Source organism: Hemicordylus capensis, chromosome 2 (assembly GCF_027244095.1).
Source record: "Hemicordylus capensis ecotype Gifberg chromosome 2, rHemCap1.1.pri, whole genome shotgun sequence".
Taxonomy (NCBI): Eukaryota; Metazoa; Chordata; class Lepidosauria; order Squamata; family Cordylidae; genus Hemicordylus; species Hemicordylus capensis.
This window is the reverse complement of record NC_069658.1, coordinates 416,131,444-416,148,057: the sequence shown is the minus strand read 5'-3', so window position 1 is coordinate 416,148,057 and position 16,614 is coordinate 416,131,444. Positions and strand designations below refer to the sequence as shown.

General features: G+C 45.4%; 1 protein-coding gene across 1 annotated transcript; it reads right to left on the bottom strand.

Annotated features, from left to right (window-relative positions):
- Positions 1-1,117: 1,117 nt before the first annotated feature.
- RDH5 (retinol dehydrogenase 5) lies at positions 1,118-15,995 on the bottom strand. Its single transcript, XM_053297640.1, has 5 exons — positions 15,876-15,995; positions 10,534-10,866; positions 7,184-7,442; positions 3,378-3,541; positions 1,118-1,473 (listed from the first exon to the last, which is right to left on the bottom strand). Exons 2-5 carry the CDS (start codon positions 10,844-10,846, stop codon positions 1,250-1,252), a joined length of 960 nt encoding a protein of 319 aa, XP_053153615.1. The 5' UTR covers positions 10,847-10,866; positions 15,876-15,995; the 3' UTR covers positions 1,118-1,249.
- Between the last annotated feature and the right edge of the window lie 619 nt (positions 15,996-16,614).

The following is a 16,614-nucleotide window of genomic DNA, read 5'->3' as shown; positions in this document are numbered from 1 at the left end:
GGGATGAGTCAGCTGCAAAAATGAAGAATTTAAATGCTCTGCTCTTGGAAAGAGCAAGTAAACACAGCTCACTGGCCAGGGTTCCAAGTGCTCTAGCTGGGAAGTGCTGCTCGAGACCAATGTCAAGAAAAGGGGTCTGCTTGTCCAAAGCATTCTCCTCTTTTGTGTCTCGCACACTCTCAGAACTTTGTCCTTGTGGTCTTCACACCTTTCATTAAGACCCCCATGGCTACAACTGAGGGAGGTGTAAGGAACGTGAGCCTGCCTGTAAAAACTTGGTCTCCCCTCTGCCCTCAATTCTGGATATGAATACCTATGGTAAGGAAAACATCCTTGAAACCTACCTTTTTCAGCTGCTCATGTCCACTGGAGTTATAGTTACCTTCATTTGTGTATCAGACTACTGAATTCACCTGTCCCTTTCTCTTCAGCATTTAGGATGGCCTTGTAGCTTCACTTTTGTCAGCTGCAGCAAAAGAGTGACCTAATAACTTGCTGGCTATAGCCTAGGAAACCTACTTCCTCAGGAATGTTTTGGGGCTTTCCTCAATATGCTTATCAGTAGGGACAGACTGGGTTCCCTGAAAGGCAGCTTGTTCACTCAGCACTACCAGTTCTCCTCTGCACACAGTGTGTGTGTGTGTAGGAAAGGGGTGTGTGTATAGTTCAGGTGGGTGTGACAGAATAGCCCTGGCAAAGGCCCTGCATGAAAAGTGCACCCTAAAACATGCTCCAGAACTCTTTGCACCATGCAGGTATTCCATCTCACAGATGGCCCTTGCCAGACCAGTTGATAAGCTTCTCCCTTAAAGAAGCACCTGCTGCTCACCCCAAACTATATTGCATGTTGTCTACTACTTTTGGCATTTTTTGTCCCATCCATATATTTTTCTGCAAGCAGGCTTAGATAGATGCTACAGGCACCTACAGCCACCTTCAAATCTAGCCTTGGCCTATCCCATCAGATTTGTTTCCTTTTGTAGGATCAGGTGCCCTACTTAAATACCACTTATATCTTCCTGGAGGAACTAATACTACCATACACTCGTAGTATGAGAGCCAGAGTTGCAATATTGATTTCTAATAGTCTGAGGCAAGTAATGTGGCTCCAAGTAGCTTCTTTTTAACAATTATCTTTATTTCCACACAATGCTTGGACAATGGGGTCTGGTTTTTTTGTTTGTTTGTTTATTTTGCTTGATGGCTGGACCAAAGGCTTGGTCCCAGGTAAAGAAAGAGACTGTGGAAGCTAGCGGACCCGATGGGCTGGCTTTGGTAGGATAATAGCCAGAACAATGTCTACCATGAAGGCAGGTAGGTATGAAGCTGGCAGCCATACGAGCTTGGCATCCCAACCTGCACTATAACGGGAGCGAGGATATTTGGCCTGCAGGGCGTGCTCCATGCAGCTGGTCACTTTGCTGAGGTCTCCATCACAGATGATGTTCATGATGAACTTCTGAACCTTCAGGTCTAGAGGAAAGCAGAAAGGGTTACTATAATCAAACTATTTTTTTTAACCACCCACTATCCTTTCCTGCAACTCAGATACCTCAGTCATGGAGAGAGGAGAGAGAGTGTGGGGCACTAGTTTGTGTGATCCCTTTAACAAATAATTAAAACAATAGTCCTTGCATGTGTTGATGGCTTTAGGATTGTGCAGTCCACCCATCTTCCCCTTGCCTCTTCCTCTATTTCAAACAAGTTGTTCTGGTAAGAACTAATCGGTCTACTTCCCTTTCACTATAATCTTAATTGATAATTACCATCCTCACAAGTTAGCCCACTTCAGCCTTCAACATTCACATGTCTGCCATCTTGAATTGGGGTGGATGACATCACAAACTGAGCCATTGAGGTGCTCCTATGTGCCACTCACAACACCTGTACCAAATTTGGTTCAAATTGGTTAGGCAATCCACAAGTTAGCCGACTTGTGCCTCAAATGTTGATGTGTCCACTATCTTGAATCAGGGTGGATGACATCACCAACTACATTGTTGATGTGTCACTACAACTGTTCCAAATTTGGTTCAGACCATTTAGGTGGTTCACAAGTTAGCTTATTTGCGTCTCCATGCATCTGCATCTTGAATTGGAGTGGATGACGACATTACAAATTATACCATTGAGGTACCCCTACAGCTGTACCCAATTTGGCTCATATTGGTACAGCCATTGTGAAATTTATGGTGGGGGTCAACTTCAATGCTGGGTGATCTGATGAGCTTCCTTTCTAGTTGTAAATCAAGACTGCACAACTGCAGCCCTCCAGCTGTTTTCAGACTACACTTACCACCATCCCCAGCTGCAGTGCCCAGTAGTCAAGGATTATGGGAGTTGTAGTCCAACATCTGCACATGTGCCAAAGTTGTGCAGCCCTATTCTAAATAGTATAGTTGCACACAGAATAGCTACAGAAGTCCTGGAGCCTTCTGTAAGCTAGTTGTGAAACTGGTTGCTGCTTCTGTGCCTGAGGTGCCAGGCTACAAACCTCCAAAGGCACGTTTGCTGGGTCACACACCCTGCTTGCAGTGGAAGCTGCATTAGAGCCAGCGTGGTGTAGTGGTTAGAGTGCTGGACTAGCACCAGGGAGACCAGAGTTCAAATCCCCATTCAGCCATGAAACTAGCTGGGTTTCTCTGGGCCAGTCACTTCTCTTTCAGCCTTACCTACTTCACTGGGTTGTTGTGAAAGAGAAACTCAAGTATGTAGTACATCACTCTGGGCTCCTTGGAGGAAGAGCAGGATATAAAGGTAAAATTATTATTATTATTGCAAAAGGCAGAAAGAACTCTGTAAGCCCAGCCATCCTAATGCCTGACAGACTGCCAGTGGTGGCAGTGGAAGCAGTAGACACATGGCTGTCCCACTGGTGCTTGGTCTCTTGGTTTAGTACAATGGTACTAAAATGCATAGTGTGGAGTTCAAGTAAGTTTTGTTGGACTGTGTTGATAAAATGTAAGTACTGATTAGAAGGAACAGCTGAAACTGGACTACAGAGCATGGCTATAGCTCAGCGGCAGAGGTTCTGCTTTGTATGCAGAAGGTCCCAGGTTCAATTCCTGGTAGCATCTCCGGCTAGGGCTGGGGGAGACTCCTGCCTGGTCCTGAGCCAGATGGATCAATGGTCCAACTCCGTATAAGGCCGCTTCCTGTGTGCCTATGTAGAGAGTTGGGATTGCTAATGGGAAATAATAAAAGCCACTAGGATTTGGACCAAGTTACTGGATGTTCCTGCTGTTCTGTGCCTACTTTAAATCTCCTGCAGAGATGCAACGTGAAGAATGTTCCATTTAGTTGTTTTTCCAGAGAGACTCATCCTTTTCCCTTGCACTCCAGCCCTCTCCTGTAGCTGTGGCCATGTTGGTACTCACAGTTTGGAAAGAAGTCTTCACCATAGCTCTGCTTGGCTTCAGGGCTCATTCGGTCCCAAAGTTGCTTCAAGGAGGCCTCTATGGAGTCAAGATTGGTCACTGCAGTCTTGAAGAAGCCTGGCTCTACAATGCATACCTTGACCCCAAAATGGTACATGTCTCTCCTGCAAGAGAGGTGTCCTATACTTACAATTGCAATGCGTTTAGGACCACATTCCACCCATAAAAAGAGCCTTTTCACACCATCAGTTTGTAATGCAACAATTGTATAATTACCCATGTTGTCTGTTAGGATCTGGATAGTTTCACTCACTATTGCACAAAGACCACTTCCCCCCATTATTAAGTGTGCATGTTGTATCTGGAAATATTCAATTCTCAGTGCAGATGGTGTATGTATATGCTGTCTATTGTGATTGGAACATGGTTGATAGGTGAACATATTGGCTACTGTCTTTGTCACTGGAGTCCAATAACATAATTTCAGCTTCCCCCTCCTGCCTCTAGCTTTTACACTAGGAACTTTTGTATTAAAGATTTAATTGGTTTTTAATGTATATGTATTTATTTAGCCAATTTTTATACCACCTTTATAAGACATCCCAAGTCGGTTTATAAAAGTTAAAATACAATAAAACTCCATAAAAAAATCACATTTAAACCCTTAAAATCAGTTAAACAGTAGAAACCATAAAACTCCAAAAATCAACCATAAAAAAAGAGAAACAGAAGCTGGAAAGCTGAGACACCTGCCAGCCCTGAAGGGGTAAAAGCCTGAACAAATTAAAAGGTCTTTAGTTTTTTGTTTTTTTAAAAGCAGCCACAGATGTCAAAGAGCAGAAATTCACTGGGAGACCATTCCAGAGCCTGGGGGCAACAACAGAGAAGGCCCTGTCCTGTGTCCCGACAATTTTCAACTTCAGCACATGGAGCAAATGCCCTTCTGATGACCTTGCTTGGTGGGCAGAAACCCTTGGGAGCAGGTGATCCTTCAGGTATCCAGGGCCCAAACTGTCAAGGGCTTTAAAAGTAATAACATAGGGTCACAGGAACATAGGAAGCTGCCATATACCAAGTCAGACCGTTGGTTCATCTAGCTCAGTATTGTCTACACAGACTGGCAGCGGCTTCTCCAAGGTTGCAGGCAGGAATCTCTCAGCCCTATCTTGGAGAAGCCAGGGAGGGAACTTGAAACCATCTGCTCTTCCCAGAGCGGCTCCATCCCCTTCGGGGAATATCTCACACATCAAGTCTCCCATTCATATGCAACCAGGGTGGACCCTGTTTAGCTAAGGGGACAGTTCATGCTTGCTACATTGAATTGAATCTGGAAACAGATTGGCAGCCAGTGCAGCTCTTTCAGAATAGGTGTCATATGCTCCAAGCAAGCAGTTCCAGAGAGAACACTGGCAGCTGCATCCTGCACCAACTGAAGTTTTGGAATATTTTTTCAAGGGAAGTCCCATATAGAGTACATTGCAGTAATCCAGCTGCAACTAAAGCATGGGTAACTGTGGCCAAATTTGCCTTCTCAAGAAAGGGATACAGCTGGCACATATACTGATGTGTGTGTGAGTGTGTCATCTGCTTAATTGTGGAAAGTGGAATACACATTTTAAATATTTTGTTAAATATGTTCATCTAGTTAATTAACTAATTTCTCCTTTTCTCTATCACCTGTTACAATATGTGCTCCTCAGATGTTAACTGGTTTAAAATGTTCACATTATACTTTTTTTTTTAAATTGTCCATGCAAACATTTTGTTCCTAGATCAATGGGAGAGATTTTAGACCAGAGTGCTTTTTTAAAAAAAAAAAGTTGTATTAAAGTAATTTTAAAACTCTGGAGGGATTGCATTTATTAGCTCCTAAGAGGTCAAAAAGGTTAAAGGAAACTAAATTCTTATGTTCTAACAGTCTGCAGTTATCACCTGCACCTGTTTCCTATTACAGTAGATAGTGCCCATTCTCTCTAGCATCGTCCTAGGTATGCCAGAACCTAGGAAAATCGCAGGACTCTGATCACATACTAGTTGTCAGCATATAGGTCAGCATTATGTGTTTATGGTGCTGCAAATGTGCTAGGCACCATCAACATACAACTTGTGTATAAACATGTTAAATTTAATGACTAGATGTTAAAGTACAAAAAGACTAGTAGCTACTGGAAGACCTGTCCTCCATGATTTAGACAAAGCCACTTTTAAAGCCATCGAAGCTAGTGGCCATCACCACATCCCATGGCAGTGAATTGCATAAATTATGCACTGTGTGAAAAAGTACTTCCTTTGCTGGTCCTAAATTTCCTGGCCTTCAGTTTCATGGGGTGACCCCTGGTTTTAGTGTTGTGAGAGAGGGAGAAAAATCTGTCTCCTCTCTCTACTCCATGCATAATTTTATACATCTCTCATGTCTCCCCGTAGTTGCCTCTTTTCCAAACTAAGAAGCCCCAGATGCTGTAGCCTCGCCTCATAAGGAAGGTGCTCCAGGCCCCTGATCACCTGGGTTGCCCTCTTCTGAACCTTCTCCAGTTCTATAATGTTGTTCTCAAGATACAGTGACCAGAACTGTATGCAGTACAGCTCCATTTGTGATGGCAAAGCACATTCACCTGTGAATGGAAAGAGACTAGGAGTGTGCACAGAACTGCTAAGGGCCATTAGAGTGATATTCACACATGGGGGGAGGCCCAAACCAAGCTCTCACCAGCCCAGGCTGATGGGAGGGGAGCACCTTCTGGACCTAGGGGAGCTGCTGCCACGGCAGAAGAGACACACACAAGTGAGTAAGATAACCTCCCACTCCCCCATGCTTATTGGATTCCCCTTTCCAACCATCCAAACCAATCGATCTGACTCGTACTCAGACCAGCCCCACTTTTTGGAGGGCCAGTCTGGTTCAAATGTTAATCTAGTTTGCACTCGAACCAGTTCACACACCCCCTAGACAAGACTGAATTTTGTTTTCCATAGACAGAGTGTGTGCGTGCAAGAAGAGTGAACTGCTGTAGTTTGCTATTTGAATTTCTAAATCTCATTTTTCATTTCTGCTGGACATAGAAAAGTGGGGTGCTGAGCTGCTGTTGCTTGGGGACAAAAGTTATAAAGACTGTCCTGAGTTTCCCAAACTTGCACAAGTGTGAAACACATTTTCTTGAAGCTGAGTGCTTTGGATTTCAAGTTCCATAAATTCTTAAAAGCATTTTTTTTTTAAATTCCACAAGCGGAGATGAGGGAGAAGCTCCATTTTAGTTTTCTTCTTAAAATGTGTCTTATGAGAACAAAAACTGTTAAACCTGAGTGAAATAAGGAGATGCTAGCAACACACGATTGTTGAATGTGAATGACTTAGAAGTTGCAAGGCAAAAACAACCTTTTGGAGTTGTAAAATAATTTAATTTACTTCAGCAAACAATGGTGTGTGTGGGGGAAGCTGGAAAAATAACTCCTGTGCTCAGCACCGTCCACCAGCCCTACACAGTAATGTGTAGGACAGTCCCAGTCCCAGGGGCCAGATCTATCAGTGCCTTTCAGGGTTTTCAGCCCTTTTCTGGCCTATTGCTCAGTTTTGAACATAAGAGACCTCTAAAGATGGGCATTAGCCATGTAAAGGTGTGTGGGAGCTGAGCCACTCTTCCCCCCTTAGCCAGGAGTTATGCAGGTAGGGAGTTCACTGCTGGCACCTGAGAAAAGAGAGGAGTAGTTGGAAGAAATGAAGAAGGTCAGGAAGCAAAGGGATGTGAGAAGTGAGGCTAGAATGGGATCACAGAGGATGAGCACAAGGAAAGCCCTACCTGTCCTCCTACCTGAGGCTGTCAGAGAAGGCCTCAACTGTGTATTTGGAAACACAGTAACCACCACCGTTGGCTGAGAGGCGGCCCAGGACACTGGAGGTGTTGACCACACGGCCCCGCGCCTTCTTGAGCAGGGGTAGGAAGGCCAAAGATACCTCGATTACCCCAAAGGTGTTGACAGCCATTACCTTGCGGTAATCCTCCACATTCATCCACTCGGTGGGGCCAATGGGGTTGGCCACTCCTGCATTGTTCACCAGCCCAAACAGCCCTGGAAGGAGACTGGATGATTAACAGGGGCAGGGAGGAGCAGCATGGGCAGAATTCACATTGCTTTTCATAGCACAAACCACAAAAGGCTCCTTTCTCAGTGGAATTGCTTATTGCTTATGCCTTCAGCACACTCTGTTGCAGGAGTAGGCAGTCTTGGCCCTCCAGCTGTTGTTGAACTACAACTCCCATCATCCCCAGTCCAATTATCACAATTGTGGCTGGGGATGATGGGAGTTGTAGTTCAACAACAGCTGGAGGGCCAAGGTTGCCCACCCCTGCCCTGATTAAACTCCTGTAGACGTACGTGTGTGTGTGTGCGTGTGTGTGTGTGTGTGTGTCCGTCCGTTCCCTGCCCCCTCTTCTAACCAACAGCTTCTATGATACTCTCTGCTGGAACTGAAATAGACATTAGGCAGCTTCAGACATTATAAAAATGCCCTGCTGTACCTGTGTGCTCCACCGCTCAGACCTACACTGGGGCTTGTTTGAAGAGGGCATCACAGGTGGGCATCCCCTTAATTTTAAGGGTGGACAGTCCTGCAATCATGTGAGTGCCCATCAAACAAGCCCCAGTGTAAGTGTGAGCAGCGGGATGCACAGAAGGGGTGGGACTTCCTCCCCCTTCGCCCCACTGTACATGGCTACAGCGGGCCATTTGTACAATGTCTGAAGAGGACTATGGAGTTAGCATTCATGCATCTTACACTGGCAGCATTCCAGTGCACGGAAAATTCGGGAGCTGTTATATAAACAAATGAACCCACTTTATACCAGCCAGATCCTAAGTCTTTTCTAGCCTGTACGAAGGCATGCTGCTCTGACAGTGGCTCTTTCCTAGATCTACTCCGATTTGAACAGGAGACATCAGGGACTGAACTGGAGCCTTTGGCATGAAAAACCTGTGCTCTGCCATGGGATTATAAACCAGTGTGTGCTATAGTTGGAGCTGGGGCACCTCCGTTCAGGGTCCCAAACTTAATGTATGGCCCTGGGCAAGTCAGCCTCTGCTTTTCAGCCATAGCACTGTTACAAGCACAACCCATATTGTGTTCACAATAAAGGCAGTTCAGTACTTGGTCTGTTAAAAATGGTATAAAAATAATAAACTGCAGATTAGAACTTTGACTCCAAAGAACCAAATTAGGTTTCTGAAGTTCTTCAACAGCAACACTGATTTACACTAGCAATTGTAGTGCTGTCTGAATTCTTTGGCATCAGGGCCGGACCGTCCACTAGGCAGGCCTAGGCAGTTGCCTAGGGTACCAATTTGGGGGAGGGGGCATAACAGCACTAGAAGATAGCATAATTATTCTCCCTCTCATGTTGCACCCCTGAAGTACTGCACAGAAATATATATATATATACAATATGTAATGTAATATATGTAATACTGCTCCCCAAAGGGCCTGTATATTCTGCACCCCTGAATACTGAATACAGTCTTCTTTGCTCATTGCACCTCAGCCCTCAATAAACAGCCAGTTTCATAAGCCAGACTCCCTTTTTTTTTAATATGAATGGCCTCTCAGCATTCATTTCCAAAATGAAATTCTCAGATTGGATTTCCAAAGTAAGAGCAGCCTTTTTTCATCTCTGAAGTGTTAAGAGTTCTGCCCGTCTAACAGACTGGGGACTCTCTTCCACTGGATCCTCAAGCCAGCACAGGCTAATCATGTACTGGTCATTCAATCTCACCAATGAGCAGCCTGAGTGACTCAAGTTAAAGCCGGGGCTCTGCACTTCTCGGCTGGGGAGCCTCCAAAATCAAACTTTCACCTAGGGCTCCAAACACTCTCTAGAACCGGCCATGTTTGGCATATGGGTGTGGATACCGTTGCACTGCCCCATCCTTCTGGTTCCCTGCAGGCACAGCTCAGCTCTCTACAGCAGCCCTTTCAGTCCCTGCTGGAACTGCAGGGGCTGGAAAGATTAAGCCCAGGCTGGACTATGCATCCTCCGTGCTCTTAGAGTTAAAACAGAGTGAAAGACAAGCCCAAGTTTTCCATCAAGTAAAATCTAATTCTAAAAGTAAAATCAAGTAAAATCTAATCTAATCAAGTAAAGTAAAGTAATCTAATCAAGTAAAATCAAGTAAAATGTAATCTAAATTATGTAAACCAAGCAAAGCCGCTTAATTTGTATAGCTTTGGGGTTGGTTGTTTTTTTATGGCGGGGGCGGGAGGTTGCTTCCCATCATTTATTACTATTTCCATGATTTATTCTGGTTCTGCTATTAATGGGAAGAGAGCAGGAGCTATGTAAGCTGCTATGTAGCTGGAGAGCCAGCATGCTGTAGTGGTTAGAGTGCTGGACTAGGACTGGGGAGACCTGAGTTCAAATCCCCGTTCAGCCATGAGACTTGCTGGGTGACTCTGGGCCAGTCACTTCTCTCCCAGCCTAACCTAGTTCACAGGATTGTTGTGAGGAGAAACTTAAGTATGTAGTACACTGCTCTGGGCTCCTTGGAGGAAGACGGGATATAAATGTAAAAATTAATAATAATAATAATAATAATAATAATAATAATAATAATAATAATGTAAGACAGTGAAGTCCCAGCTTCTGGAAATGTAGTGGGGCACACGCAAATCCAAGGAGACTCAGGTTTGAATGCCCTCTGACTTCCATTAAGCTCTCTTTCTTTCAATCTAATTACCTTAGCAGGCCTGCTCAACTTAGGCCCCCCATCTGTTTTTGGATAACAGCTTTCATAATCCCCAGTCATAGTGGCCAATAGCCAGGGATTGTGGGAGTTGTAGTCCAACATCTGCAGAAGGGCCGAAGTTGAGCACTGCAGGGTTGTTGTGAGGATAAAAGGGGGGGAAGATGACAGTCATGTACACTGCTGAGTTCCTTGTAGGGAAAGTTGCAATAAAAACATAATATAAGATTTTCAGCCACCCTTAGACTTTCTGAAGTTACAGAATCTTGGCAACGCTTCAAGCATAGCTTCCCAGCCATAAGGCCTAGAAATGTGCTTTATTTTAAACATGGGAACTGAGCTTGGGGGATGTGAGATTCCGTTCTCAGAACCACAGCCTTCTTCCCAGACTGTTTTCGCTTCGCTCCCTGCGGAGTGAAAGCCTCACCTTTTTCGCCCACTTCAGCCCTCACCCACTCTACTGCTTTGCCGATGCTCTCGGAGTTGGTGACGTCAAGCAGAGTGGTGCGCAGGTTTGACGAACTGGCACGCTGCAGATTATCAGCCCCTTTCTGGGTCAGGCAACCTGCCAGCACCTGGAAGCCCTTCTTGTCAAGCCGCTTGGCCAGCATGTTCCCAAAGCCCGTATCACAGCCGGTGATGAAGACATACTTATCTTTGAAGGAGCTCAAGGTTTGGCGGTCGCGGAAAAGCCAAATTACAGCCCAGAGGAAACTGATGAGCAGCACATAGAACCACATCGCTGAGTCTCACCAAAGGCCTGCAAAGACAAGAGAAAACCAACATTGTGGCCTAAGACGACAAATACAGCTCCTCTCTCACTATCACAGCACAAACCTATGCATGTTTTTAGCGCCACTAAGTTCAAGTCTTACTCATACACTCAGTCATTCATGCACTGGTAACATATAGATTGGACTACTGCAATGGACTCTATGTGGGACTGCCCTTGAAGACAGTTTGGAAGGTTCAGCTGGTCCAGAATGCTGCTGTAAGGATGTTTGTAAGCGCTAGCTGCTTCTCAGGTTTTACACCAGTCCTGCGGCAACTTTACTGGTTGCCAGTTTGCTTCTGGGCTAGATTCAAAATGCTGGTTTTGACCTTTAAATTCCTATATGGCTTGGGGCTGGGGTATCTGTCAGACAGCAGTCACACATATGAATCTACCAGGGCCCTTCACTCATCATTTCAAATGCTGCTTGCAACCCCACCATTGACTGAAATTTGGTTGGTGGGGACGAGAGACAGGGCCTTTTCGGTTGTGGCTCCTCGGTTCTGGAATGCCTTCCCAGAAGAGCTTCGCCATGCTCCCTTCCTTAGGACTTTTAAAACAGATCTTAAAACTTACTTGTTTAGAGAGTTTTTAAAATGTGTTTTACTATGGCCTGGTGGATTTTTAAAATCTTAATTCGGCTTGTTTTGTTTTTATCCCACGTTGTGTTTTATTGTGTTAAATTTTATATTACTTTCCTTGTTTAAGCCACCCCGAGCGGTATTGTATCAGAAGGTGGAATATAAATATTTCAAATAGATAAATAATATTCTTAAGGAAGAATGTACAGCCTCAGGAATGAAACCTTAGTCTTTTTTTTACTTTACAATAACACATTCATACAAACATACCAACATGCATACACAGACCCTTCTTACTCATACACATACAGACCCATGGACCCATTTACATAGAGACAGGGGATGGTAATCACCACTTCTTAGATATGGAAGGAAGGGGACTCATTAGGGTGTGAGGGAGACCCACCGCATTCATCACTCTTGGGAAGAGGTTTGGGGGGAAGAAATACTACGGCAAGGGAGGGAGGGAGGAAAACACAAGCGCATGGTGCAGCAGCCGCCCCTGGGGTGCAGCAGCCTGTTTTTGCTGGCTCCCCTCCTCCCATTGCTCACTATCCCCAACCCAATTCCAGTAACACAGATGCAAGTTTTGAACACAAGGCATGACATTTTAAGAAGCCTAAGATTTACTCTGATTGTCTTTCCCCCCTTACCAGTCAGTAAGTTGTAGCAGGTTTCCTGTCCTTGTTCTACTGTGTCTGGAGAAAGTTTTGAGGGCAGCAAAATATGTGAGGAAAGGTGAGAGGGAAGAGGAAGGAAGAGATGTGGAGGACAAGATGCCTAGTCCTGTTTTGTCTTTTCACACACGCACATCACACACACACACACACACACACACAGCCATCTGTGCATGATGACACAAAAGTCCTATTGCTTTCAATTGGATTACTCCCATGTAAGTATGCACTGGGTTGCAGCCTCTCTTTCCCACATAGGGCATTGGTCCTTGGAAACAACCATGTCTGTGGGAAGGCCAGAACGGGGTGGAACAGGCCGGAATGACCCTTTTAAATATCAAACTGGATCCCAAAACCAGAGTGATGTGTTAGAGACACCGGAGAATAATATTTTAGCACTGAAACATTTCCAGTATTACACTTTTATTAATCCCTTCAGAGATAAAAATGGACTGGAACAGCCCAGAACGCAGTGCAAAACCCTGGGCTATTGCACATTTATTAACCCTTTCAGAGCCAGATTGGTGTAACCGCTTGAAACAGTCAAGAACCAGCAGTCAAGCTGCAGTTCCAAAACAGTGGAATGAGCTGACACTGGGGAAGAATATTGTAGCACTGAAATATTTCCAATTTTGCACTTTAACGAACCCTTTCAGTGCCAAGAATGGACTGGAATGGCACAAGGGTATGAAACAACCCAGAATGGCCCCCAAACTGTCAGTGTGCATCTCAAAAACAGTGGAATGAACTGCAGGCACTAGAGAAGAGTATTGCAGCACTAAAATATTCCCAGTCTTGCATTGTTATGAACTCCTTCAGTGCCAGGAATGGATTGGAATTGTACAATCACCTGAAAGAGTCTGGATCAGCCCCCTAATAGTCAAGCTGCATTCCCAAGACAGTGGAATGGGTTGCAGTAACTGGATAAGAATATTGTAGCATTGAAATATTTCCAATCTGGAACATTTATGAAGCCCTTCAGTGCCACAAATAGACCAGGATGGCGCAACCAAGCGGATCAGCCCAGAATAGCACCCAAACTATCAAGCTGCATCCCCCACAAGATTGGCATGGACTGGAATGGACACTGGGAAAGAAAATTGCTGCTGCAGCACCACCAAAATATTTCCAAATGTGTACTTGAGGCAGCCAGTCCAAATTTGAATTGAACCAGGCCCAGTCAACAGGCGATGCTTGTAAAGAAGAATCTGGTGAGGACTTCCCTTTACTAGCGGGGGGGGGGGTGGTACAGCCTTTAAAAGTTTTCTAAGGGCATCTGGAATGGGGTGAGAGGGCACCTTACCGCCGCCAGTGGCAGCTCCTCTAAATTCCAGCCCTCTCCCCAGCAGTGCAGCCCACACGGCGGTGGCACGGTTCCAGCCTCTGCAGATGCACAGAGGCCATCTGCGTGACCACAAGTGGAGAGGTAGTGGAGAGGTCTTCACCCAGCTCTGTGCGGGTGAAAAAGTTACCCCACAGGGTATGTGTGTAAACTGGGCCGCATACTCACACAAAGTGTCATTAAATAATTGCAGTGTGGATCTACCTTTTCAATGCATGTATATGGGTAAAGAGGGGATTCTAATCTGTGCTGGCAGTTTAGTGTATGGAGCTAAACAGGGAAAGCCACTCTACCCGAATTAATGGTGACTACAAGGTTAAGTGGTGCAGTGGGGAGATGCTTGACTAACAAGCAGAAGGTTGTTGGTTCGAATCCCTGCTGGTACTATAGCGGGCGGCAGCGATATAGGAAGATGCTGAAAGGCATCATCTCACACTGCACGAGAGGAGGCAACGGTAAACCCCTCCTGTATTCTACCAAAAGAAAACCACAGGGCTCTGTGGGCGCCAGGAGTCAAAATCGACTTGACAGCACACTTTACCTTTACTTTACAAGGTTATGAGCTTACATATGTGGTGGCTTGGACTCCTTACCCCACTTTCCTACAGGGGTTTCCAACCTTGGGTCTCCACAACTCCCCTCATCCCCAGCCACAATGATCAAAAGCATTCTTGCTCCTTGGCTAACTCTTGGAAGTTTGAGACCATGAAAAGAAGCAGTCGCAAATACAGAAGTCACCTTGGCCTTTGCAAAACTATCTGAGAGTAGGTATAATGGTCCACCCAGGGTTTGGGGCCCTGGCTCTGATCTTGGCACTCTCAAAACCCATCAATGAAGTCCAAATGCAGCATTGAACGAGGCATCTACTTGATATCTGCCACATAAACCTTATGGGACTGCAGTGATTTATTTATCCCAGTCCGAACCCTGGGAAACTGACGCTTAGCTTTTTCTCACATAGAATCTCAGTCTTTGCTGCTGAGACTCAGCTGGTTGGGTATTAGTTCAGAGGATTAGACCCTGGCTCCAGAATCCTAGGATCAGGGTTTTTTTCATAAACCAGTTTTGTAACTGGCCTGATCCCAATCAGGGTCAGGATCTATATAACCTGCATTACTTAAGGTCCAGCTCCCCTTTTTCTTACAGCATGCAAGGCAAAAAAACCCAATCCAATTGCACTGATATGTGATTCCTCTGGATGGGCCAAATGGGAGATGGAGACTTTGGATGAGTGTCCTTAGACCACCACAACTGGGGCTAGTATTAGAATATTTCTGCAAGGAAGTTTACCACATCTGAGTTTGTTTTTTAAAAAGAACTTTATTCTTATTCAGATGTGATAATCCCCTCAAATATATACACATTCACCCACGCACTAGCAGCCCAGAGATAGAACTGTTCTATGCCACACTCAGATTGGCATTTTTACCAGCCAGGTAGCAATCCTAAATGGGACAGAACACTTCATCTAGCAGAGAGATGAGAGGTCACTGTTACCTTGGGCCAAGGATGGCTAATTATGCCCAACAATGTCTGCAAGATATAGAAATGACTGGACTTCTGTTCTTCGTTGATACAGAATGTACTATAGTATATCCTAAGCAGTGCAACTTCCATAGCTTTCAGCAGCAGCTGCCTTAAAGCAAGGCAGTGGCCCCTACTCCAGCATAAAGAATGGCTTTCATCCAACCATATCAGTTAGCTGTAGGACTACCTTGTATTCTTCAAAGCATCATCATAGAAAATCTGTTCCCTCCCTCCCATTAGGGAAACAGGTGGTGTAGGAACAGCTCATCTCCCTCTAGAATGCCACTTTACAGTCACCCTGCATGAGGATCTCCACACACCCCCAGTTCTTGTGGACAGCTCACAGATATTTGAATTATGGTCCAATATAAGTTGGAGGGGGAGGGGGGGAGGGGAGAATGTGTATAGAAACATCCATAAAACTGGGTTGCCAGTCACTCCAAGCCACCCAAGAAAGTTGTGTGAAACAGACACTGAGTGAGAGCGCTTGGGTTCAGTTAGAGAGACCACGAGATGCAGAAGTCAGGATTTCAAATCTGAACCTCTTTTGTTTTTAACCAACTGTATTTTCCTAGAGCTGGAGCTCAGGAGCTGCAAATGGTTAACATCACCGTCCACTAGCACATGCAAAATTTCAGTTCTCTGAAGCAGAGCACAGCATCTACTTAGTTTGGAGCAACTGAAACAGGAAATTTCTTCAGTCGTCAAAACCACACTCAGCTCTGATCATTGCCCTTACATTTCCTCCCCTGCCAGATAGATTAGCTTTGTTGTGCCACTGATAAGGCATCAGCCACCCTGCAGAGGAAGTTTTTTAATATGTCCATGACAGGAAACCGTGCAATGCCAGCCACCCCATGCCACTCTTACCTCCTCACTAGACGTGGGTGTGGATGGCTTCAGCAGATCCTTGCAACAGGGGCAGCTCCTCCTCGCTGTGGCTGGGACTCTTTACCCTGCTTGGCTTCTGCTGTGCAGAGCAGACAGGAGTTCTACTCTCTGCCAAAGTCCATGAGGGTGAGAAGCCAGGGCCCGCCCCAACCAGCTCCCCGATGAAGGACGCCTAGGGGCAGGGACTCAGCTCAGTGTTAACTCTTGGTGCAGCTGCAAGGAAAACTGCCCAATCCATCTCCCTGCATTCAAATTCCAATGAAATCTCTTTGGAGCTGGAGGAAGGGAAAAGTCAGATCGAGATTGGACCAAGGGTTTAGGGAAAGGCTGTGCTGGTGAAGCAAATACGCGCTAGAGAGGTGAGGTGACAAAAGGGTCCAAGTCTCTTTGAACTTTGTCCCAAAGACCCTCCAGTGTCGCTTGCTATTTCCAGGCAGGACTGATTGCAGCCAAAGCCATTAGTGAGGATATCAGAAAAGAAGCTGGGAGCACCTCATGGGAAGCTCATTCATTACTAGATAGGCAAAGGACCCAGTGAGGGACACAATGGAAGCAACTTGAGAACTAGATAAAGGCCCTGTGTAATAACTAGAGGGGAAGAGAGGCCTTAAAAGTAAAAGAGTCCCTTTGTTAAAAGAGCAACTCATCACAAGATTCAGGATAAGCAGTCTGAATCATCCCACTGAAATGCCTGTGGGCAAAGAGGAAGAGAACTTGA